Source organism: Psammomys obesus, unplaced genomic scaffold (genome assembly GCF_907164565.1).
Source record: "Psammomys obesus unplaced genomic scaffold, mPsaObe1.curated_primary_1811, whole genome shotgun sequence".
Lineage (NCBI taxonomy): Eukaryota > Metazoa > Chordata > Mammalia > Rodentia > Muridae > Psammomys > Psammomys obesus.
This window is the reverse complement of record NW_026588752.1, coordinates 6,868,134-6,891,288: the sequence shown is the minus strand read 5'-3', so window position 1 is coordinate 6,891,288 and position 23,155 is coordinate 6,868,134. Positions and strand designations below refer to the sequence as shown.

The 23,155-nt window shown below is 43.1% G+C and overlaps 1 protein-coding gene across 1 annotated transcript in view; it reads right to left on the bottom strand.

Moving 5' to 3' along the window:
- The window catches only part of Ift140 (intraflagellar transport 140), an 88,516-nt gene that overhangs the window by 53,372 nt on the left and 11,989 nt on the right, over positions 1–23,155 (bottom strand). Inside the window, exons 6-15 of the mRNA XM_055604763.1 lie at positions 21,122–21,297; positions 19,512–19,603; positions 18,745–18,851; positions 17,744–17,889; positions 15,453–15,656; positions 15,017–15,089; positions 12,675–12,766; positions 4,999–5,126; positions 4,518–4,635; positions 725–855 (exon numbers count right to left, since the gene is read on the bottom strand). Of these exons, the coding sequence (XP_055460738.1) occupies positions 725–855; positions 4,518–4,635; positions 4,999–5,126; positions 12,675–12,766; positions 15,017–15,089; positions 15,453–15,656; positions 17,744–17,889; positions 18,745–18,851; positions 19,512–19,603; positions 21,122–21,297 (1,267 nt within the window). The remainder of the gene's footprint in view (positions 1–724; positions 856–4,517; positions 4,636–4,998; positions 5,127–12,674; positions 12,767–15,016; positions 15,090–15,452; positions 15,657–17,743; positions 17,890–18,744; positions 18,852–19,511; positions 19,604–21,121; positions 21,298–23,155) is intronic.

The following is a 23,155-nucleotide window of genomic DNA, read 5'->3' as shown; positions in this document are numbered from 1 at the left end:
GGGTCAGGGTGTAACTCAGTGGCAGGGCACTCAGCACACTCCAGGTTCTGGGATCCACCCTCGGCATCACAATCAAACTATAACAACTGCAACAACAGCAGAGCAGTACAAAAAAGGGTGACAATAAAAGCGAGGCACCAAATGCAACCCTGCTAATGCCAGTTCCTCTCTTCTCTGCACAGCTCCAGGACAAGCCTGAAGGTTTCCATACTATGCTTTTTGTTCTACACTTACTTCACTGAAGACACATCTAGCACCATTTTCTAAACAGTTTGCTTTTCTGACCCAAGTCATGCAGAATTAAATATAGATGGTAGCAAAGTACTGTAAGTCCCAAGAACATGTTTTCTGTAGCAGAAACTACATTTATATGCCACACACCCCCTCCAAAGACACTTATTTCACATTTTCTATTCTCTACAAAGACAAGCATCTCCTTCCTTTCAGAGTTGCCAGTAGGTCTAAAGCCAATCTGTTCTGGGACATTTCTAGAGATGTTGGGAGAGCCCCTCCAAAGTTTGAGTTTCTGCTAAGAGTTCCCTAACCTCAGCCCTGGAGTACAGACTAAGGCCTTAAATCTACTTCATCTGCTCAAGTGTCTGGTTTACTATTTTGTTTTAGTACTAGTAACTTCCGTGAGGTTCTGGAGTTCAAAATAAAACTTAGTAAGTTGGAGAGTTGGAAAATATTGATTTCAACAAGAGCATCTCAACTACAATCTTACTCCTTAGTCACTGGCTCACTAAAGGACAGGGTGTGTATCTGTCCAATCTGTCCAGTCTTGAAGTTGAAGACGTTCACTGTGTCCATTTCAACATCATAGATGTAGATTTTGGAATCAGGACTGTTGTCAACCTAAAAAAGAGAAAACATAATTGCAATGGAAGTTTTGGTTTCTTTAAAAACTCAGTTATTGGGCTGGAGAGATGCCTCAGAGGTTAAGAGCACTGGCTGTTCTTCCAAAGGTCCTAAGTTCAAGTCCCAGCGACCACATGGTGGCTCATAACCATCTACAATGCGATCTGGTGCCCTCTTCTGGCCTGCTGGCTCACATGTAGGCAGAATACTATATAAATAATAAATCTAAAAACAAAACAAAAAGAGCAACAACAAAAAAGACCTCAGTTATGTTATGTTAAATGTGTTTTTGTTTTAATCCCAAGTGTGGGCTTTTAGTTTGAGCTTTAGTTTGTTCGCACCTGATAACTACCCCCAGCAGGGTATGCATGGTCTTTGCCGCCTGGTAACAGCCTGCCACGTGGCATGGAGAGGGGTGCGGCCTAAGACTCTGAGAGATAGAAATCTGAGAGCCCAGAAGGAGGAGAAGGTGTGGCAGAGAAGGGCGGTGTGGTGGCATGGCGATGCTTTGTGGCGCAGTGGCCTGCAGGAGGTAGGCAGAGACTGCTTGCTGCATTTGCAGTTGACAGAGATTGGTAAAGCCTGCAAAGAACCCATCAACCCAAAAAAGCTGTGAGTAGTAAAGGGGTCAGCAGGCCCTCTTCCCAGTAATCTTCTCTCTTACTGGTGGAATAAATACAATAAAAGAGTTTAAAATAAAGCATAAAAATGAGTGCCACACATAATGGCACAGAGAGTGGCAAGCACTTTAGGGACTGTGCTCATGGGGTGACACAGGTGTACTTAAGGAAAGTACACCTGTCACCAGCCACCGAGGCTTCCAGGAAATGGCACACAGAATAATAACTAAATTCTTTATTATTAAACCCACTGAATAGTTTTTTAGTTACTACTTTGTAATTTCAGAAAACTTAGAACATAAGTCTAAAACATAGGGAGCTGCTCTCTGTTCTGACTGGAGATTTAAAAAGAGAAAAGAAAAATAGGGTTTCAGCCTATTTTTCCTTGGATAACTTGAACTTAGGTGGCCTTGAACTCACAGAGATCTGCTTGTCTCTGGCTCCTGAGTACCGGGATTTAAGGAATATGCCACAATGCTCAGCCTGGAGAAAATTTCTTAACTGAGGTAGATTAACCAAAGGGACTCAAAAGGAATTTGGATTTATGGCAAAATTGTCATTCATACAACTGAATACAAAGAACATAAAGTCCACCAGATGGGGTGACAATCATTTTCATTTGGCAGCTGAAACATGAAGTTGTAAGTAGTATTTCTAGTAAAAGCCTGGCTCAGGAGCACAGAAAGCCTGGCTGCTCCTGCTGCTCACAGCTATGAGGAGCTTCCAAGGCGGCGGTTCCACTCTAAAGTCACAGAAGCGCCAATCATGAGAGAACAAGAGGACAGTTACCAGGTGACCATCAACAGATAATGGAGAAAACGTGATCTATCAAAACAACTCAGGCAGAGAGAACAAAGCACTGATACATGCTACAACATGAGTTAGAGGAGCCAGAATCAAAAGGCCACACAAGGAGCTTGAGAGATGGCTCAGAGGTTAAGAGCACTGGCTGCTCTTCTAAAGGTCCTGAGTTCAAATCTCAGCAACCACATAATGAGTCTATGATGAGATCTGGTGCCCTCCTCTGGTGAGCAGGTATACATGAGACAAAACACTGTATACATAATAAAGAAAAATTAACTTTTAAAAAAGGCCACACAGCTTATAAAATGAATCCAGAGATAGTAAGCAGGATTGTGGGTGACAGCAGTTAAGGTAGGGAATGTGACTAGCAGTTAGTGGGTATGACATATTTCTTTAGAATGAAGATGTTTAGGACCAAATAGAGGGGGTAGATATACTACAAATGTGTCAAGTCCCACTGAATTGCTCACCTTAAATGGTTAATTTTATGTTATAGGACTCTCATCTCAAGATCTGAGAAACCTTATTTCAAGATAAAAGTTGTCAGCACCCCCACGGGCACCTTGAGCCTGTAACTACTTAAGTGATGTTTTGTAGTGCAGGAGGGAGGTGGGGCGTATTGCCCGTGCTGCCCTCCGGGGCACGCGCAGTGACAACAGAACCAGCTGAGGTTCTTTAGGTGCCATCTGCCTTAAGCTCAGGCTTAGCTCTCCAGGTTTTTTGGCTCAGAAGCTGCAGAGCTGCCCTGGTGATTCTGGCCACCTCTACCTCAGGACTACATATGAATTCTTTGATTCTGTGTGAATGAGTGTCTTGCCCGTATGCATGTGGAGCACATGGTTCTGATTCCCACACAGGTCAGTAAGGCTGTCAGACCCCCTGGAATTTGAGTTAAGGGTATTTGTGAGCCACCAGGTGGGCACCGGGACAGCCTACAAGAGCAGCAAGCGCCCTTACTCTTTAATTCATCTTTCCGGCTCTACACACGAGGGTCTTTGAAGATCAGGGATGTTCTTTTCTCACAATTCCAAATGTTCCCCAGATCTGGAGGACTCTGTATGGGTTTCATGCAGCTCCCTGCCTTCACAGCTGCCACTGAGTCCATATTTTCTTTTGTATTACTTGAACACCACTGCAGGGCTCTCTCATTCTTTCTTTCCTTGCCAAGCTGCCATTACGGTTAGGGTTCTGAGCTTCACAGTTGTTGGTCTGGTGTTAAATCCTCCATTTTAAGATTGGGTCAGTGGGACAGGACACAACTGATAATGATGTTCTCGTGGTCATTTTTATCACCTCTCACTTCCTTCTTTTGAACACTTGCTGAGGAAGATCGTCATGGACACATACACACAGAAGAGCTGAGGACAGGGACGAGCTGTGCTCAACCCCTCCTTCCTTGCCTCCTCCACTGTGACATCAACATTTGTGTCCTGGCTAACTCAGGGTCTTCCTCTGAGCTGCCAATAGGCACCATCTGAAAGGCAGCCCTGGGCTACTCATGTCTACAAAGCAAGGATGAGGGACACATATCCAGAAGGAAACTTTATTGTAGCAGGTATTAGAGTTGTAAATGGAATGTGAGTCCTTTAAAGATGAGATAAAAATATGCCAAAACTTTAGACAAAATAAAACACTGTAGGCTTAGCTATGATAGAAGAAATTGTCACCCCTTCTTGTGGCAAAGAGTTTGGCTGGGTAAAGAAGACAAACAAAAAAAGATCAAAGAGCTCTCTGAAAAAGACATTACTGACTGTTATGAAAACAAAAAGGTAGGAAAAGATGGAAAGTGTGTGCAAGGTAAGAACAGAGAGTATAGACCAGGAGTGGTGGTGCATGCCTTCAATCCCAGAATTTAGGAGGTAGAGGCAGGCAGATTTCCAAGTTTGAGGCCAGCATGGTATATAGAGCAAGTTTCAGGACAGCCAGGATTACACAGAGAAATCCTGTCTCAAAACAACAACCAGCTCCCCCCCCCACTCCTCTCCTCCAACCCCCCTCCAAAACAGGAACAGAGTTAGGCAGGAGAAAGCCAATGGAAGATGGGAAATGGAGGAAGGAGATTAAAGCAAAGAGGGGCTAGAGAGTAGGCTAGATTGTAAAGACCCGAAAGACCTCTTGAGGAGAGTACATCCAGCCAGAACAGAAGCTATGGACCTGCCAGGGGTCCAAGGCACAGCCCCTCTCCAAGGAGGTCCTTCATATGGACCAGAAGGCCTGCGGGGCTAATGGCCTTACCTTGTTAAGGAGGATGCTGATCTTGTTCCCATTGGCATTGCATCTCAGAGAAGTGATGCTCCCCACATCAGGGACCAGTTGGGCCAGGTTCTTGCAGCTGCAATGCACTTTTGCTTCCCTGTGTGAGGACAGGAGGAGAAAGCATGACCTCAGCATCAAGAAGAAGTCTCTTCTTAGGATCTTTCTGCTGTTCATAGAAATTAATTTCTCTGGCCACTGAGACCTGGGCCTACAGGATGCTCTGTTTAGCTTACAACTTTTCACCTTGTGCACTTAACCCCCTAGTATAGAGAAAAGGAGGTTAATTTTTAGATCTCTTGATAAAAGATAAAAGATCTCTCGAAATTTAAAAAAAAAAAAGTCACATGAGATAAGAACCTAAGATTTCTGACACTGTGCCAATTTCCTTGTCTATAAAATTGTCTCATAATTAAAAAAAAAAAAAGAGTATCTAATACTTCTGTTTGGTTGAAAACTGTACCTTCTGGAAAGATCAAAACTTTTAAAGTGAGCTAAATCTGTCCCTGTAACCAGGAAGGTCCCACAGACATCCAAGAAGCAGGGGCTCCCCTCGGTCTCAGAGAACAGCAGAAGTTGTTTGACAGTTCCCTGGGGAAAGAAGAACAAATTAGCTGTATACTTCGATGGTGCCCCATTTTTCTCCTGAACAATATTAATCTCATGCACTCCATTCGCTCATCCAGTAAGTGATTATAAGGGGATATCATGCATTTAATCCCAGTTCTTGGGAGGCAGAGGATCTCTGTGAGTTCGAGGCCAGCCTGGTCTACAAAGCGAGTTCAGGACAGCCAACGCTACACAGAAAAACCCTATTTCAGAGAAAAACAAAACAAAACAAAACAAAAAAAACAAACCAAAATAGTTTAAGAACATGTTTTTGTTTTAATCCCAGGTGTGGAGACATGGGGCTGCTTTGCAGCAGCTGACTATGTTTGCCTTGTGCTCTGGCAGGAAGACAGTTTTGCCAGCTACAGATAGTTTCTGGAATTGTGTGACAGTTGGAATTCTGGGGCCTTTTCAGAGAGTATATAAATGTTGGGGCCCTGAGAGACATGGGGTGGTTTATTGGTTGTTGGTTGCGGTTGGTCACAGTTTGTTAAGTAGTCGTGTGTAAAGAACAAGAAGAAATTAGATATCCTGAAACCAAACATCAATAGAAAACAGTCTAACAAAAATTTGCCTCGTTTCTGAACTCTGACCTTTCCTCTCTATCTCTTTTTCTGTCTTATCTAGTGTTAGGGGGTTGAAAGGGAAGAAGAAAAGGGGTGGAGATAAGGGGAAGAAAGAACCCATCAAGTAGTAAACACTGGTTACACATCCTGGTCTACAGATCGAGTTTCACAATGGCAAGGCTACACAGAGACTCCTTGTTTGGAAAAATCCAAAATTTAAAAAAACAAAACAAACCTCAAGTCCAGTTTGTGTTGTCCTTATACTTCCTGAATCATGGTCAAACTCTCAGTGGCCAACACCTTATCGAAAACGTCATCGTTCCCCACCTGGACCCATCAGAAGCCTTCAATTGTGGAGAGCTCACTTCAGCACCCTTATCACAGCTTTTAAGAGTTCTTTTTGATGGTTTTCTGTCCAGAGTGCTACATTTTGGGAAGGGGGATGGGGTTAAGGTTGCCATAGAAGCCTTTTATGTCCTTCATTCTCAACTTTTTGAGTCTGCAGAGATACCACAGCAAAAGTAGTGTCCTCGCCCTTTGCAGTCAGTGGGAGCACAGATCATGGGCACCCACATGGTCACAGCATCAGCACATACCACAGACCTCGGCGTGGTCTCCTCTGGCAGTGCAGACCATGGACATCAGCACAGCCCTGTGCCATGGACCCCATCATGGTCCTCAATGGCAGCACAGGCTACCCACATCAAAAGGCCCCTGGCAGCAGCACAGCCCAAGGACATCAGGCAGTGGCACAGGTCACAGACATCCACATGGCCCTTGGTGGAAACATGGGCCATAAACATCAGCTGCTGTAGGACCACAGACATCTATATGAACTTCAGTCTTCAACACAGCCTTCAGCAGCGGACTATAGATAACAACATGGCCTCCAGGGGCAGTAAGGACCATAAAGGTGTTTTTTTCCAATCCAGAAAATAAACTGTTCTTTATCTCAGACATCCTGACATTGCTCAGAGCCAGGGCAATTGCACAATGGCAGAGCATGTTCAGGGCTGAATCTGCACAAGCTCCAGGTTGCCACCTGTCAGCCCTACTCAGTAGGAACATGTTCCTCTGTCTACAGCAGCCTTTCTCACACCTGTCACTGTTTTCACATCTTTAGTTCCACCTCTCTCCACTGCACATTCACAGTTACATCATTCCTCCATTTTTCCTAACCCTCCATTGCACCTTCATTTATCATAGTGGCACTGGAAACTGCAGAATGTCACATAGTAAGTATGTATGTGTGTATACATACACACACACACACACACACACACACACACACACACTTTCTTTTTTGCCCAAACAGCTTTACATGCAAATACTATTGCAACGAGTATTTGGTTTGTTTCAAGGTTTCAGAGTTTCTAATATACCATACTGGACCATTGCTGAGATCATCTTGGATATCCTCTTGTTGCCCAGAGTCAGGATGATGTTGCAGCTAGATAGGGTGCCTGGGGGAAGGTTCTATGCAAGCTTCTGGCTGCCACACATCTCCCTGCCCTCAATGCCTACCACCCTGAGGCCCTCTTGGGTCAACTTTTGAGCTTGTAGACTGTAGGCAGCACTACTGCCCCATACTCTCCATCTACCAGCAAGGCAAGCAGCACAGGCTGCAGCAGCAGCAGCTTCAAGTCTGGGGCTGAACAGAGGGTGAACCTAGGGCCAGCCCCATTCAGTAATGGTATGTTTCTAATGGAGCTTGAGGCTGTTGCAAACTACCTTGTCTTAGGTGCCAGCCACTGGACATAACTATTGTGCTTGCAGGTTTCAGACTGTGCCTTCTGTCTCCCAGCAGGGCAAGCAGCACAGGCTGCAGCTTCATGCTATGGGATGGTCCAGCCCTAGTCAATAATGACCTGTTTCTGTGGAAGCTCCAGGCTGCCTCACATCTCCCTGTCATCTGTACCTTCAGCCCCAGGCTCATCTTTCATGACCTCTGTGCTTATAGCCTGCTGGGACACGGTGGTATATTTGTCATTTTTTGCTACTCATGGCTCCATCATTCTTTACAATTTTGTGAGTCCACTTTTTTTTTAAGCATCTTTCCATAAGACTTGCCCTTTTGTCTTTTCTCCTTTAGCTATTCCAGAACTACTGAAGGCTCTGCAGACTCCTTTCCTACCTCTGCGATACCCTTCGGAGCCTCCACGGGTCTCTCAGACTCTTCTGAGCTCTGTGTCAGGTGCCAGGAGCCACCCCATCTTTGTTTTTCTTGAGAAGTTATATTCTAATGAAAACCAACACAAAACCAAGATGAGGCAACCCAAAATCTATCCTATTACTATAGATATCCACATCAGCAACCACTGCCTCACTTCCGTTTACCCAGGGTTCTAGCTTCAGCCTTGACTGTATATGACCTATACCATAACCTTCTCTAAAGATAATGGTGCATAAAATGGAAAGGAAGTATTGGCAGTCACCTTCTTACTGAACCAGACCATAACAGAGCCACACCAGTCTACCTCCTGAAGAGAGATAAGGGTCTAGAAAGACATGCCAGATGTTCAGTGGGAATCTGAGAGAGACCACTAGCATTTCCTCACTGGCCACAACCAACACACACAATTTCTAAAATATAAAAATGGCAGAGAGGCTGGAATTGTGGCTTAGTGTATAGTGTGTGCATGAGGTATGGGTTCTATCTAAACACTGTACCCAAAATAAAAAAAAAAAAAATTTAAAAAAAAAGGAGGAGAAGGAGGGGGGAGAGGATCCAACTCCAAGCCAGTTATTGTTCCTACAGATTGGCTCCTTAATACTGCTTCCAATTTCCTGCACAGCAGTTTCACTCCCTGTAACTAGCTAGAAAAGAAGGATAGAGATAGATACCTGAATCTAATTTCTTTCCTTTTGTTTCTTTTTTGTTAGCAGCGTGACTAACAAGCAAGCAACCTTCTTGAATGACTAACATCTACCCACACTGCGTCTCGGCGCCCTAGCATTTATATATATATCCTCTGAAAAATTTCCAGAATTGCAGACATCATGGAATCGCAGAAACTACCTGCAGCTGGCAAATACACACCTCTGGTAGAGCACGAGGCAAATCATAGTCAGATGCTGCATTAAGTCCGAAGCAGCTCCATACCCCCATGCCTGGGAGCAAAATGAAAGCTCTTCTTACAATATTTCTGTATTTTTAACAAAACCAAAATTCCAGAATTATCACTACATTTCCCCCTTCTGTTTGAAGCCACTAATTGTGCTGGGTATAGTGGGAAATTATAAACAGAGATATTTACAAAGAAATAATTGCTTTTTGAGTCAGTGGCCAATTTTGAGTAGCTCAGTTATTTAGAATTTGTTTCACATAAGGCAAGTGCATCCCATAGGAAAACATGACCTCTTGTCATAACCTTGTTCCACACCGTTAGCAGACAAATGCTGTATGACTACTGCGAAAATTGATGGTGACTTCTTAATCCCAGGCTGTCCCTCATCTAATTCTGGTGGTGTGGTTGGTTCAAGATTAACCCTTACTCTCGAAATGGGCTTTTCATCAGATTGTCCTCTAATTTTTTTCAGTTTTTCTCTGACTCGACCATCCTCCCACTCTCTTGCTCAGTCACCAGGACTGAGCATTTTTATTTTTTCTTTTCTGGTGCTCCTCATTTCCCAAGTGTTTCCTCTTCCACCCGCAACCTTTCCAGTTGCACAACCAATTCTGAAACTCTTTCAGAGAAGAGACAGTAGAGTGACCCCTTTTGTTTTCCCATTTCAGATTTGTTTCTTTGTTTGTTTCTCAGGCACCTCCATTTTCACCCACATTTTTTTTCCAAGTTCTCAGCCAGTTATTCAAACCTTTTTGAAACAAAATACACAAAGAGAAAAAAGAAAAAAATATACCCCACCTCTGGGAAGCAAAGTGAAGAATATTTCAGCCGCAGCAGCTGCAATAAACTTTTGCAGGCTTCTTGAAAAAAAAAAAAAATGCATTCTGTCACCCCCTGTTGTTTCCTCTGGCATTTGAAATCATAGTTCCCATTTTTATCCTTTGCTTTAAAGCCCCATGTTAAGGTGCCAGTTGTGGCTGGTCTAACTATTTTGGGGGTCTTTCTTTTTCCCACCGTTTATTCCCCCAGTTTTACTACCTAACATTCGATAAAAAAGAAGGACAGAGGGGAGAGAGGAATTAGAAAAATTCCTGAATCTAATTTCTTTCTAGTTTCTTCTTTGACCACAGCTATTAAACCACAACCAATCTCCCTAAATGACTAACAGCTCCCCACAATTCACAACTATCAGAGCTCTAGCATTTGTATACTTTCTGAAAAGTTCCCAGAATTCCAAAAATCACAGACACTATCTGCAGGTGGCAAAACAACACCTCTGCTAGAGCATGAGGCAAATGATAGTCAGTTGCTGCAAACAGTCCAAAGCAGCCCTACACCTGGGATTAAAATGAAAGCACATTCTTATAATATTTTTCTGTTTTTAAAGAAACCAAAATTCCCGAATTGCCACTACAAAAACACAGCCTCCTAAGTTCTATATTAGCACCCATTTCTTCTTCCCAGGAAACTAGGTTCTTCCTGACCCTTCTCACTTCTGTTTTCACTGAGGCACTTACTATTGTCTTGTTTGCTGACTGCCTGATACCTAGTAGTAACAACCGTATGCCAGGGGCCTGGATGAACATCATGTGAGGTACAAGATCATGGGTGTGGCAAGTCCAGTGAAGCACACTGGGTTCCACATAAAAACCACTGAAGGGAAACGGAGCAGCAAGTGGATCTGAGGGAAAAGAGGTGGAGGAGAACTAGGAGGGGAGGCTGCAGTTGAGTGTATTGTATAAGAGAAGAATAAAGTTTAAAAAAATCAAACCAGGGCTGGGGAGATGGCACAATGGAAAAGTGCTAATGTTGCAAGCATGAGGATCTGAGTTTGGATCCTCAACCCACATAAATCCAGGCATGATGGCATGCCCCTGAATCTCAGTGATGGTGAGATGGGAGACGGAGTCCGACAGATGCTTGGAAGCTGGTGGGCCAGTTAGCCCGGCATATGTGGTGACATCAAGGTCAACAAGAGACCTTGTCTCATACAAAATGTTGAAGGAGCCAGAAGATGAATACCAAATGTTGTACTCTTACGACATGTATACCATGTATGTGTGTACATACATAACACTTCTTTCCTTTATTCTCTTTCCTTCCTTTCTCGTGCATACATGCACACACACTCACTTGATAGATAAAACGAGAGGCTATAGTGACAATTCTGGAATTTTCGTTTCTTTAATAAACACAGAAATATTATAAGATATACCTTTGTTTTAATGCCAGGCATGGGGATATGTGGCTGTTTCAGACTGTCTGAAGCAGCAAACTATGATTTGCCTCATGTTCTAGCAGAGACATAATTTTGCCAGCTGCAGATAGTTCCTGCAATTGTGTGACATCTGGAATTCTGGGAACTTTTTAGAGAATAAATAAATGCTATTCCGAGAGGGAATGTGGGTGGATGTTGGTACTTCAGGGAGGTTGATTGTGGTTTGTTAGTAGTCACGCTCACAGAACAAACAGAAGGAAGAAAATTAGATTTAGGAGTCTCTCTCTCTCTCTCTCTCTCTCTTCTATCCTTTTTTCCTATCTAGTGATGAGGGGATAAAGGCTGGGAAAAGAGCCCACAAAGTATCAAACTGGCTACAACAGGCCCTCAAGCTTGTCATAGAATGTTGCTTCACATAATGGGTTGAATAGTTGCCTTTCCAAAGACCTCTTTTCTTGAAACCCTACTATAAAAGAGTCTTTGTAGAGGTAAGTAAATAAAGGATTTGCTTATTTTTATCATTCTGAGGATATACTTTAGGGGTAAGTCCAATCTAGACACTGTACTAATCCATACTCCCAGATCTAAGAATTTTAGATGAAATCATTCTGAGGCCTACACCCACTGACAAGTGATTCTGTTTTCTGTGCTCCGGATGGAAGCCTGGGCCCCTCTATATTAAGCACACAGCCCACCACTGAACTGTATATCCTAGTCAAAGTGTTCTATTTTTTAAGACTTTATTTATTTTATGTGTATGCATGTTTTAATCACATGTATGTCTGCATCCCATATACATGCCTTGGGTCTCCTTTAGAGATCAGAAGAGAGTATCAGATGCCCTGGAACTGGAGCCACCACATGGGTGCTAGGAACAGAATCCAGCCCTCTGTAAGAATAAGCACTCTTCACTGGCAAGCCGTCTTTCCAACCTCTGAAAGTGTTTTTATCAGACATCAAGAGAAGACACAGATATAGAAAGATGCCATGTGAAGAAGAGATCAGAGTATAGGGCAACCTCTGCAAGCCCAGGGATTGGCAGCACCACCAGCTCCTGGAAACTGAGAGAGGGAGAGCAGATTCCCTGGCAAAGCTTTCTGAAGGAACGCATTCTGACCAACCTAGATTCAGGATTTGATTTCCAGAACTGTTAGAGAAAAAATTTCTGTTCCATTAAGCCACTGTTTTGTGGAAATTTGTTGCAGCAGCCATAGCAAGTTAGTATCATGTTGGTCCCAGGCTCTCGAAAGTCACATAGGGATACAGACAGGGACAATAGCTGACACAGACACTGGGCTGGAGGCCTGTCACCATAAGAAGCCAGCCCTGCTCCCTTCATGGCTTCACTCTCATTCACATGTATGGGAATGGCTCATCTAGAAATATCTTTGTGCTCAACAGATAGCACAAAGCCTTCAGGATGTATGTTAAAAAAACAAGCACTTCCTCACATTTCATAGTCTTGTGTAGTAAAGGTGCAGTGAAACGAACCTTTTCCCTGAAAAAGCTTCTAACCCTGACTCCCCATTTCAGAGGTCACAGCCGTGGATGGGTAGGCTACCCCGGAACACATATTTTCCAGTGAGCCACCTGATGGAAAAATAGGACTTAGAACACGAGACAGCATTTTCAACTTGGTTGTAACTTGATCACCACACTCACTGTCAGAATCACTCACCTGCCAGGTTCGTACTTGAACTCGGTTTGGCTCCACTGTATAAATGCTTTCCTCGTGCATTGCTAACACTGATGTTTCACACAGGAATGTCCCTGAAATGAAAGATGAGCATCAAAAGAGCAGCAGCATGGCAGAAGTGCCTTGCATAGAATCCCCAGTCAGCTTGGTCCTCATGGTAACTCTAGGAGAAATCTTACCTGAACCTTGTAGATGAGCAGAACAAAGTTCCAGAATTAAAAAGAAAAGAAACAATAACAGCAACAGCAAAAACACTAAAAATTTAAAACCAAGAACCAAGAAAATACAATAAAGAAATAAGAAGCAATAGACACAAAGTAACATCTGCTCTGAATGTAGGGAACTATGTAGGGAACTCCTAGGGCCGTAGGCCTGATTTGGGGGAATCAACATGCCCACCCACCCTGCTCACTATCCTTATTTCTTCTTCCTCTGGCTGAAGGTTTTTCTTGCAGCACAACATCAGCATGACTGATTAAGCACCTGGCCACATCATGAAGCACTTTGGAGGCTCCGTGCCCCAGTCAAAGGTGCTAAGGAGCATATTAGTCACAGAGGTGACAACACACACAAAACAGAAGAAATATTAGCTGTATGGGTCAACACCAAGATAAAGGAGCTCATCCTTGCTTCTTGGGACTCATACCAATCAGGAGAGGTGGTGTGTGAATTATTGTACAGTACAGATAGTATGACAATATTAGCTACCTGAGAACTTCAGACAATAATGTTGTGGGAGACACAAAGGTTCTTGCACTCATAGATAAGTATCAGGGGAACCAGGAATAAACATGCATGGTTGTCCTTTCAAAGGGAGAGATGTATATAACCTGTTTTCTACCCAGAAGGCTGGGCGCAAATGTGGTTAATAACCTGGTGATCTTTGCACTATCTGTGTAGCCTGGACTACACTGGATCCTCCCCCAGATCTTTACTGTGAGCCTGTCAATCTAGAGAACATGGAAGGTATCACATGAAGTCAATCTAAAAAACCTATCTTTATGACAAATGTCACATGCACTTTACAAAGAGTTTTGATGTAGTCATGACTTAAGTTTTATTGTACACATAGGATTGAGTTCATTATACTCAAAAAAATGTTCATGAAATTGTACTGTGCTTAAATATGCTGAAAATAAACTACCTGGGGTCAGACTTGTAAAGATCAAGCCAACACTGGCTACTGAGTTGTGTTGACCTGAACTATCTTCTTGCCTCCTGTGCTACAGTGGTCACAGAGACCCCTACTCCCACCCCATATAAAGTGTTAAGGAAGATAAAATGTGAGTGAAAAAGATATGAGAAAGTGAAATGACCAGTGGAAATATCCAGGGAGGATCACTCTTAGACAGAACTGTAAGTCTCCTAAGAGTTAAGAGATCTCAAAGGTGAGATGGTGAGGCCAGGAAGGTTTTACAGGTAAGTTGAGGGGTAGGGAGAATCACATCCCAAAGAATAGGTAATCAGGAGGCTGTAAGACAGTGCCAGAAGATTTGTGCTCCAAATCCTAAGGTTTGTGAAGACTATTACCTATGACAATAGAAGCTAAAGTCTCAAAGGAAAGGTTATTCTGGACTGTTCAGGTAGGCCCAAAACATAGCTACGTGTCCCTATGAAGAGGAATAGAAGATAGGGTCAGTGTGGCAACAGAACCAAAGATTGGAGCTCTGTGACCATAAACCAAGGAGGATAGCAGCCAGAAGCTAGAAAAACCAAATAGACTTTCCCTTTGAGGATTCAAGGGAGTATGGCCCTGTTTACTAGAATTTGGACTTCTGGCCATTGAAACCGTAAGAGAATAAATTCCTATAGTTTTAAGCCCTCAACATGTAGTAATTTCTTACAGCAGCATTATGAAATTCATACAGGTGTGTGGAGGAAAAGGCAGCCAAATTAAACAGAGAAAGCTAGAGAAAGTGGTGACATGCATGGATGGCTCAGATCTGAGACTGCTCATCTGTGAAGATCCACCTGTGGCTCACGGCTATGGCGTAGAATCATTTCAGAAGACACTTGTGCAGTAGTCCTCTTTCTTAAAAGGAACTAAACTGCTTATGACCATGTAGCCTCCTTAGGTGGTCTGCAGCTCAGGAGGATTTGCTCACTGAGTCTCACTGTACTTTTCAAACATTCCAACACTTCACAGGATGCAGCCCAGGGAGCCCTGGCAGCCGGTGCCAGAGCTGCAGCATTAGTAATTCAGGGACTGGAATGAGAGCTGGCACGAGGGTTCAGCTAGCTCTGGGCTAGTCCCTTTACCCTGAATTAGAAGGTGAGGCAACAGCAGAGGTGTGGAGCCCTCTCTGGGGTGAAGAGATTCTAACCTGCATTCCTTAAGGTGGATCCTGAAGGTTCAAAGATCGCCACCTGTTTTCCATTCCAGACAGCCACAGCATCCTAAATGAACATGCATATCCAAAACAGAGGTAAGGAAGAGTACGATGCAGACCATAGACCCACAACACATTTCCAAAGCTTGCCCTCTGCCTGCATCACTGAGTGACAATATGCTGTCAGCCTAATTTCAGGTCACTGAGTTTTCCATGGATGCAGGTTAGACCTAAAATGCCTGTGGGTTTTTAGTATTTTCTTTATAAACATGGCACACATGAACATTCAGGATAATAATCCAGGGTGGAAATGAGAATGGCTTAAGCTGTCACCAAGTCCCCTTGCTGTTCTGAATGACCCTGCAGGCGGAACTTTTTTTCTACATTGAAGATCCTTATCTAAAACCCAGAGGCCATCCTCAGTAGTCACCTTGGTGGTGAATACACCACTGATGTGCATGTCAGTCCGCAGGCTGTGTGTGGCCCCCGTGGACAAGAAAGACACATTGACTAAGCTTGGGGAGATTTGCACGGCAGCTACTTGCTGGTGGAAGTGCGATGACATAGCTTGTTCACTGAGGATGGACACAGAGTCAGCGCTGCTCACTGCCAGAAGGTTCTTCCTGGAGCCCCACTTCAGTATCATGGAGGGAGAATCAAATGCACAAATAAAGCAGGAGAGACACAGTCAGGAAGTATATAAATGTTCCCTATCAGAGTCCATAAGCCACTTCTTGTTATTTAAAAAACAACCTAAAAACTTTTAAAAAGGTAAAAATATGTACTTGTAGAAAAATTTTAAAATACTGATAGACACAAGTTGTGAATTGGCAGGAAGACATTTATGGGGCTGTTCTATCTAGGTTTGCTCTAACTGCAGGACACCTGCTGGGAATTTCTCATTCTGATTATGACACATTCACATATCTTATTTTATATGAATGTATAAGAAATTTATATCATTAAATTATTCAGCTTTCTTCTGCTGGTGAGAAATGCTGCTTTACTTGCTTCAAGTCTATTTGAAATGTTCAGTTCTCAACAAATAATTAAAAGCCATGAAAAAGATCAGAATATGGCCAAAAAGGAGGGATCAGAAATATCTGTGAAAGGATCAGTTGACTGATGTTGGATAGACTTCCCAGAGGCTATAACCATGGTCATCACCATAAGTACCCTATTGGAATACCCGTCTCGTCAGACAGTGTAACGGAAGTTTTGGTTTCTTTGTATGTTATGTAAGTATGCTTTTGTTTTATTCCCAAGTATGGGATTTTGGATGGGTTATAGTTGTCCACACCTATTGTTGTCTTGTTTGGAGTGTGGCTTTTGCCAGCTGGTAATAGCCTTCCACATGGGGCACAGAGGGCGTAGTCTAGGACTCTGAGAGTATAAATATGAGAGCAGAGAAAGAGAAGGGGTGGCGTGTGGAGTGTAGCCGTTTGGAGAGACCAGAGGCCAGAGACAGTGTGGCAGTTTGGAGTAGACAGATGGAGAGAAATGCTTCAGGGTATGGAGAGATTGGTATAGAGCTTTAAAAGAGCCCCTTGGCCTAAATAGCTGGGAGAAGTAAAGGGGTCTGGGGCCTGTCTCTCCACTAACCTTTTCTCTCTCCTATTTAGGGTTGATGGGGTTGGTAGAGGTCTAAACACCCCAAATAAAGGAGAATTTTTAAAAAAGAACGCTACAAGATAGAGTGCCAAAAAGTGACAAATTAAAGACAAACTGCTCCCAAGAAATGAAGCATATTCAAAAACCTGTACATGCACTTTCAGAGCAGCTTCATTCATAACAGCCCACAAGTGGAAACAACCCAAATCGCCATCAGCCGATTAACAGAAATACTGTGGTCTACCCATACAACAGAGTACTCAGCCATAGAAAGGAGCCCTGACACCTGCCGTGACATGAAGGAAGAAGTCAGCGAAAGAAGTCACAAAACATGACATGATGTGCTTCCATTTGTTGACTTCTTTATCTATTTATTTTGTTGGGGTTTTTTTGATTGTTAGTTTTTTGTTTTTTGAGACAAGGTCTCCCTTCATAGCCCCTGACTGCCTTGGAACCCACAGAGATCCACTTGCCTCTGCCTCCTAAATGCTGGGATTAAAGGTGAGTGCCAGTATGCCTAGTTATATGCTTCAAATTTTTATGAAATGTCCAGAGCACACAAATCTACAGAGTCACAAGGTGCGTTACTGGCTGTGGAAGGCTCGAGAAAGAGAAGTGGAGGAGGGGTATGGATTTCTTTTTAGAGTAATTAATGTATCCTAACATTTGTTGTAAAGAAAACATTGTGGTAAAAGCTGGCAAAACTCTATGAATATACTAAAAATCATTGGTTCTGTAACTTGTATCTTAGTAAGGCTGTTTTAAACATATTTACATATGAATACATATATATATAGGCAGAAACAGAGGAATTGGTAAGTAGATCAACAGATATTAATATGCAGCCACAATCCCTTCTCTGTTTTTTTGTTTTCTTGTTTTGTTTTTGAGACAGGGTCTTATCATATAACCCAGGCTAACCTAGAACTCAAGATCCACATGTCTCAGGTTCCTAGGTATTGGGATTACATACCTATATAATTTCTTGTTAGTGCTATTTTTCTGATGCTAAATTGAATAACCGATAGACTAGGTTCCAAGTTAATCGTGTTCTCTATTTGGTACAGCACACGAGTGCATCAAATGTGATAATAGAGCTGTATACTGTACCTTTATTTGTGTGATGTTTCCATCAAGCTCAGTAGGTGTTTGAAGGGCCCACATGTCCTTGCCCTCTACCCCCCGGCCACTTGGGAAGTTTGGTACTTTTTTCCACATAGCTACTCGCCCTTTATTGGTACCAGCTGCCAGAAGGCCTGCAGGTAAAAGCATAGCACATTAACTGAGTTAGAAGACTTAAAAGGTGGTGGTGAGTACTGTTCTCTGTGTCCATCTGCCTCACTCCAGGTACTTCCCAATGCTCCACTAGTACTGAGTACTCAGCAACACTCTAGTTCCTCTCCTAACTTTCTGTCCTTGGGATTTGCACTCTCATGTATTAGTATACTTTCCCTAGTGTACAAACACTACCATACCATTTCAGGAAGGTACAGGCCAATACGTATAATGTTAGTATCACTCTTTTGGACAAATCGTTTGAACATTATGTGAAATACGAAAGCTTTATTGTTACTTGATCATATTTGCCTAACTCATAATTTTTCTCTCTTTCCTCTCTTTCTTTTTCTTTCATTCATTCTCTTTTTTTCTTTCGTTTCTCCTTCTTCTTTTCTTTCTTTGTTTTTTATCAAGAAAGGGTTTCTCTGTGTAGCCCTGGCTGTCCTGGAACTCACAATATAGACCAGGCTGGCTTTGAACTCACAGAGATCTACCTGCCTCTGCCTTCTGAGTACTGGAATTAAAGGTCTATGCTACCGTACCCAGCTTCCAATTTTTGAAAAGGCTCTGAATTCTATTATAAATTTTTTTTCCCTGCACAATGCTTAAAATTGTTTTCATTCTTTTCTTTTCTTCTTCTCTTTCTTTTTGTTTTTTTGAAACAGGTTTTCTCTGTGTAACACCCCGGCTGTGCTAGACTCACTTTGTAGACCAGGCTGCACTCAAACTCGAAGAGATCCGCCTGCCTCTGCCTCCTGAGTGCTGGAATTAAGGGTGTGCACCACCATGTCCAGCTGTTTCTATCTTTTTTATGTCAGACTAAGAAATCTCACCTTTGGCTTTACAGAAACAAACACAGTTTATATTCTCTCCCTTCTCAAAGCCAAACTTCTCCTGTGGACTCAGTATGTAATTCTCTCCTCTTTCTAAATCCCAGAACCTGAAAAAGAAAGAGGAAAACACTAGGAAGGTTATTATTAGTACCCTCCTCTGATCTGAGGGCTGTATCAGGCCTGGGAAGAAAACTCAGAGATGTGTGCTACAGACGCCTAGTACAAAAGTGAGCTTGATGTTATACTGTTTACAATTCAAAAGGGTGGTTACTAACAGTTTATATGTGACGTTATAGGAAGAGAACATAGGAATCCCAGCTCCATGAGGCAAAAGTGAACATTATGTTGAACGGAGTGGCTAAAACGATACTAAAATGCTAAAAATACTAAAAATCTTAAGAAACCATACAGAACTAGGTTTGGCAGTACACATCTGTAGTCCTAGTTACTTGAGAGGAAGAGGTAGAAAGGAGCATTGCTGGAGACCAGCATAACAGCAGCAACAAAACCCTATGTCGAAAACAAATTTCTTCCAAACAAGGCAAAGTGACTGTGAGGGCAGATATCATAGTCATCTTATCTGAAGGCATGGGAAAAGCAGGAAGGACAGCTGAGTAGGTGAGGACTCCTAGGGCCTCCAGTGTTTAGTTACATAGACCTGTCTAGTATGTGAAAATTCACCACAATGTGCATTTTCTGTGTGTATATTAAAGAGTCTGTTCCTGACAGAATTTTCCAGAGGCCTATATGGGAAGACAAGCTCTCACCTGAGCACTGGTTCCCCGATAGCTGTCACAAGAAGGCTGCCCTCTATCAAAGTGATGTCTGCCCGGCGCCCTGTTTTCCCACTCAACTTTACCTGCATGACGAAAAAAGCAACTTGAAAGAAGCATCGGTTCTTTCTGAGGTGACTGAGGAAACTGTGTTAGCCAGGCATGTGGTCTTCAGGGACATCACTGAGACTCTCCAAGGTCGACCACAAATAGTAGAACTGGAGAGTTGGCCTTGTTTTTTAAGGGGTTGGGCTGGAGAGATGGCTCAGCAGCTAACAGCACTGACTGCTCTTCCAGAGGACCAGGGTTTGATTCTCAGCACTTGTACCCGCATGGCTGTTTACAACTGTCTGCAACTCCAGTCCCAGGGGATCCAACAACTTCTTCAGACCTCAGTGGGCACCAGGCACACTCATGGCACATACACATGCATGCATGCAGGTGCACCTATCCACATAAAAAATTCTAAAAAGATATTTCAAAATGTACAGCTTAAAGCAAACAGCAACTTAAACATGAAGTGATGTCTAACCTAGGGCACAATGGGCATTTCTAGATGAATACTAAGCAGGACGGGAACTGCTTGTTCTGTCTTGACTGTATTTTAGGGAAGGTCTCCCACCCTCATTTTGTGCAGAAAGCAACATTTCCTAGAGCCTGACAACCAGTGAGAAATGCCTATTATAGTAAATATATATTAAGTGCCTATTGTCAACTTGGCTCAAGCTAAGACACCAGGTCCATGCAACCCAAGGACTACCACAGCTACTGTTAGAGGATACAGTGAGCTCTCTAATCTAGAGGAATATCTTTAGGGACAGTTCAGGATTCTCTATTGACATAGATTCTTATAAACCAAGAAAGCAGCTGGGCAAAACACATACGCTTAATGGAAGCAAAAGATTAATAGGGGCAGCAAGCAGCAGTGCTCTCAAATGACCTGTACAGGGAACACAAGTGACCTTTATTGAGGAGCATGTGGCACTGGATGATTTCGTAGTGGACCCCTTAGACATGCAGAGTATTTCAGAGCTCTATCTTTCATGGACATCCCGGTATCTTATTACAGTTCAGCCAAGATAACTCGCATTTGCTCACTGTATAAAATAACATAAATGCCTATGGTGGCAAACAGAAGATTTGAAAGACCATGTTGCAGAAGGGCCATTGTAACAGACACTGGGCAATGCCACCTCCAGCTCTGGGCCAATAAACAAGCCTCCTCAGAATACTTTCATATAGCTGGAAAGTGGGAACAATGCCTCCTGTTCTATCCAGCTCTGTTGTGGAAGTCCAATGAGATGCAGATGGTGAATTCTCTAATCGAGAAAGGCACAGATCGGGAGCAAGCCTAGGTAACCCTGATCCTCTTCATACCTGTCCAGAAATACTGGAAATCTTTCCTTTTCCTCACTTACACCAAAGGGCCAAGAGTGAAATGTGGCACTGAATAGATGGGTTAGCTGCTCTTTCTTGCAAATGACAGCTCTTCAGTCTTGCTAACCAAGATTGAAAAGACAGGCAAAGCAGGCAAGAAAACCTGGTCTCGGGTGTTGAGCATAATCCAGCAGCCAGGTTAGCCATCACCCTGCTCTTTCACCTACCTTCATCACTTCTTCGAATTCCCCATCAGGAGTCACCACATATAGAGACAGGAGAAGATTCTGTGTAACCACAACCAGAGCTTCTCTCTTCTCAATGTAGAACAATGTCTGGATGGAGCTGTCTGTGAATGCCACCTGGGCAGTCTTGCCTTTTTCATCCACATAGTGCACTGTCCCTAGGGAAAGAGGTGGCTCCTAGCTCATCTGTCTCTCCAGGATACCCATGAGCAACCATTTCTATCTCCTTAAGGATACTCTGACAATACATCTATCGTCTTTATAAGAACTTAAGACATTTGCTGCAATGTTTCTCAGGCTACCAACTCTGAAATGTCCTGTTTTACTGGCTAGGCTAGCTGTCTCTGTGGATTCCTTCTCCATACTCTCCTGGATGATTATCAATTAGTATCCAGACCATCTGATTCTATAGCCTTGCAACTGTTCCATCATCTCTACTCACTATCTTTAGGTATATTTTTTTACTTTTATTTATTTTTATTTTATGTATGTACGTTTTGCTTGAGTGTATGTATGTGTACCACATGCATGCTCTGCCCAGAGGTCATCAGATCTCCTGGGACTGGAGTTATAATAGATGGTTGTGTGCCACCATGAGGATACTCAGAGTCAAACCTGAGTTCTTAATCGCTGAGCCATCTCTCCAGCCCTAAAGATTTATTTGTTTATGTATTTTATATATACAGGCATTTTGTTTGCATGCATGTTTGCACACCAGAATAGAGCACTGGATCACATTATAGATGGTTGTAAGCTGCCATGCAGTTGCTAAAATTGAACTCAGGACCTCTGGAAGAGGTTTTTAACTACTAAGCCATTTCTCTAGCCTTCTTTTGGGGTATTTATAAATGATGACTCTTCTCTCTGTCCCTTAGACCTCATGTCATTAGGCATATAATTTGCCATTATTTTCCATAAGATGCTCCTTAAGCATCTAAACCTCAAGAGGCAGTGGTACTGTAGCAGGCCTTTCCCCGCACCTAGACTCCTCTGCTTCCTGCCCTGCCCTGAACTACCACTTCAACACTGGCCAGCAACATCTGGTCTGCCTCCTTTGCTTCTTCTTAGGTGTCTGAGTGATGAGTGAGTTCCCGAGATTCTCTGGCTCATTTCTGAAGTTCTTCAGGAGCCTCCTCAGGTCTCTTTCTTGTCCTCTGGTCTCATCTTGTTCTTCATGGATAGCCTGAGTTCTCGTTAAGTGGGAAGTTCAAAGTCATCTAAGTTAATTTTAACAATTAGTATTGAATAAGCAGAGATTATGGAGCAGGGTCTTTTACAGACAATAAGACAGCAAACAAAAATATAACCCCCATCTTCCACAGTGGGTACAAGTGCACAGGAGAACTTGTACCCTAAAGCCCACATACTGGGGATTAGGCAGATATCTAGATCTACATCCTGCATAGCTCTGCACATCCTCTTCCAGGCTACCAGCACCATTCCTTCCATCTCAGCTCTCCTTCCTATTCTCTTCTCTTTGCCCCATGGTGATGCATCCACTTGGATATCCCCTCTGGAACATCCTCAACTGCCCCTCTCACCTGGCTCTATCTCTTTATCTTTTAAAATGAAAGGTTTCTCCTATTCAGAAATTATAAAACCCATGACCTCTTCCTACATTAGCAGTCCCTCTTCTCAAACCCAGTCACCTCCTGTAAGAGACATCACTCCTCATTCCCTGCACCTCTGCCAGGTACCACACCAGACTGCTACTCTTGCTCATTAGCTTCAGGGTGTATTTGTTTCAACCCTGGGCCTGTCTCCTGCTTATACTGAGAACAAGTAATATTAAAATCATCAGTCAGTTATCATGGTAGCACAGCTATAATCTCAACCCTCAAGAAGCTGAGGCAGGAGGGTGACCACAACCATGTAAAAATACAACCATCAGATGAGGCTTAATAATAACCTCTGTGCTGGGTGGTAGTGGTGGCAGTGTATGCCTTTAAACTCAGCACTTGGAAGCTAGTGATCTCTTTAAGTTTGAGATCAGTCTGGTAGACATGGCATGTCCCA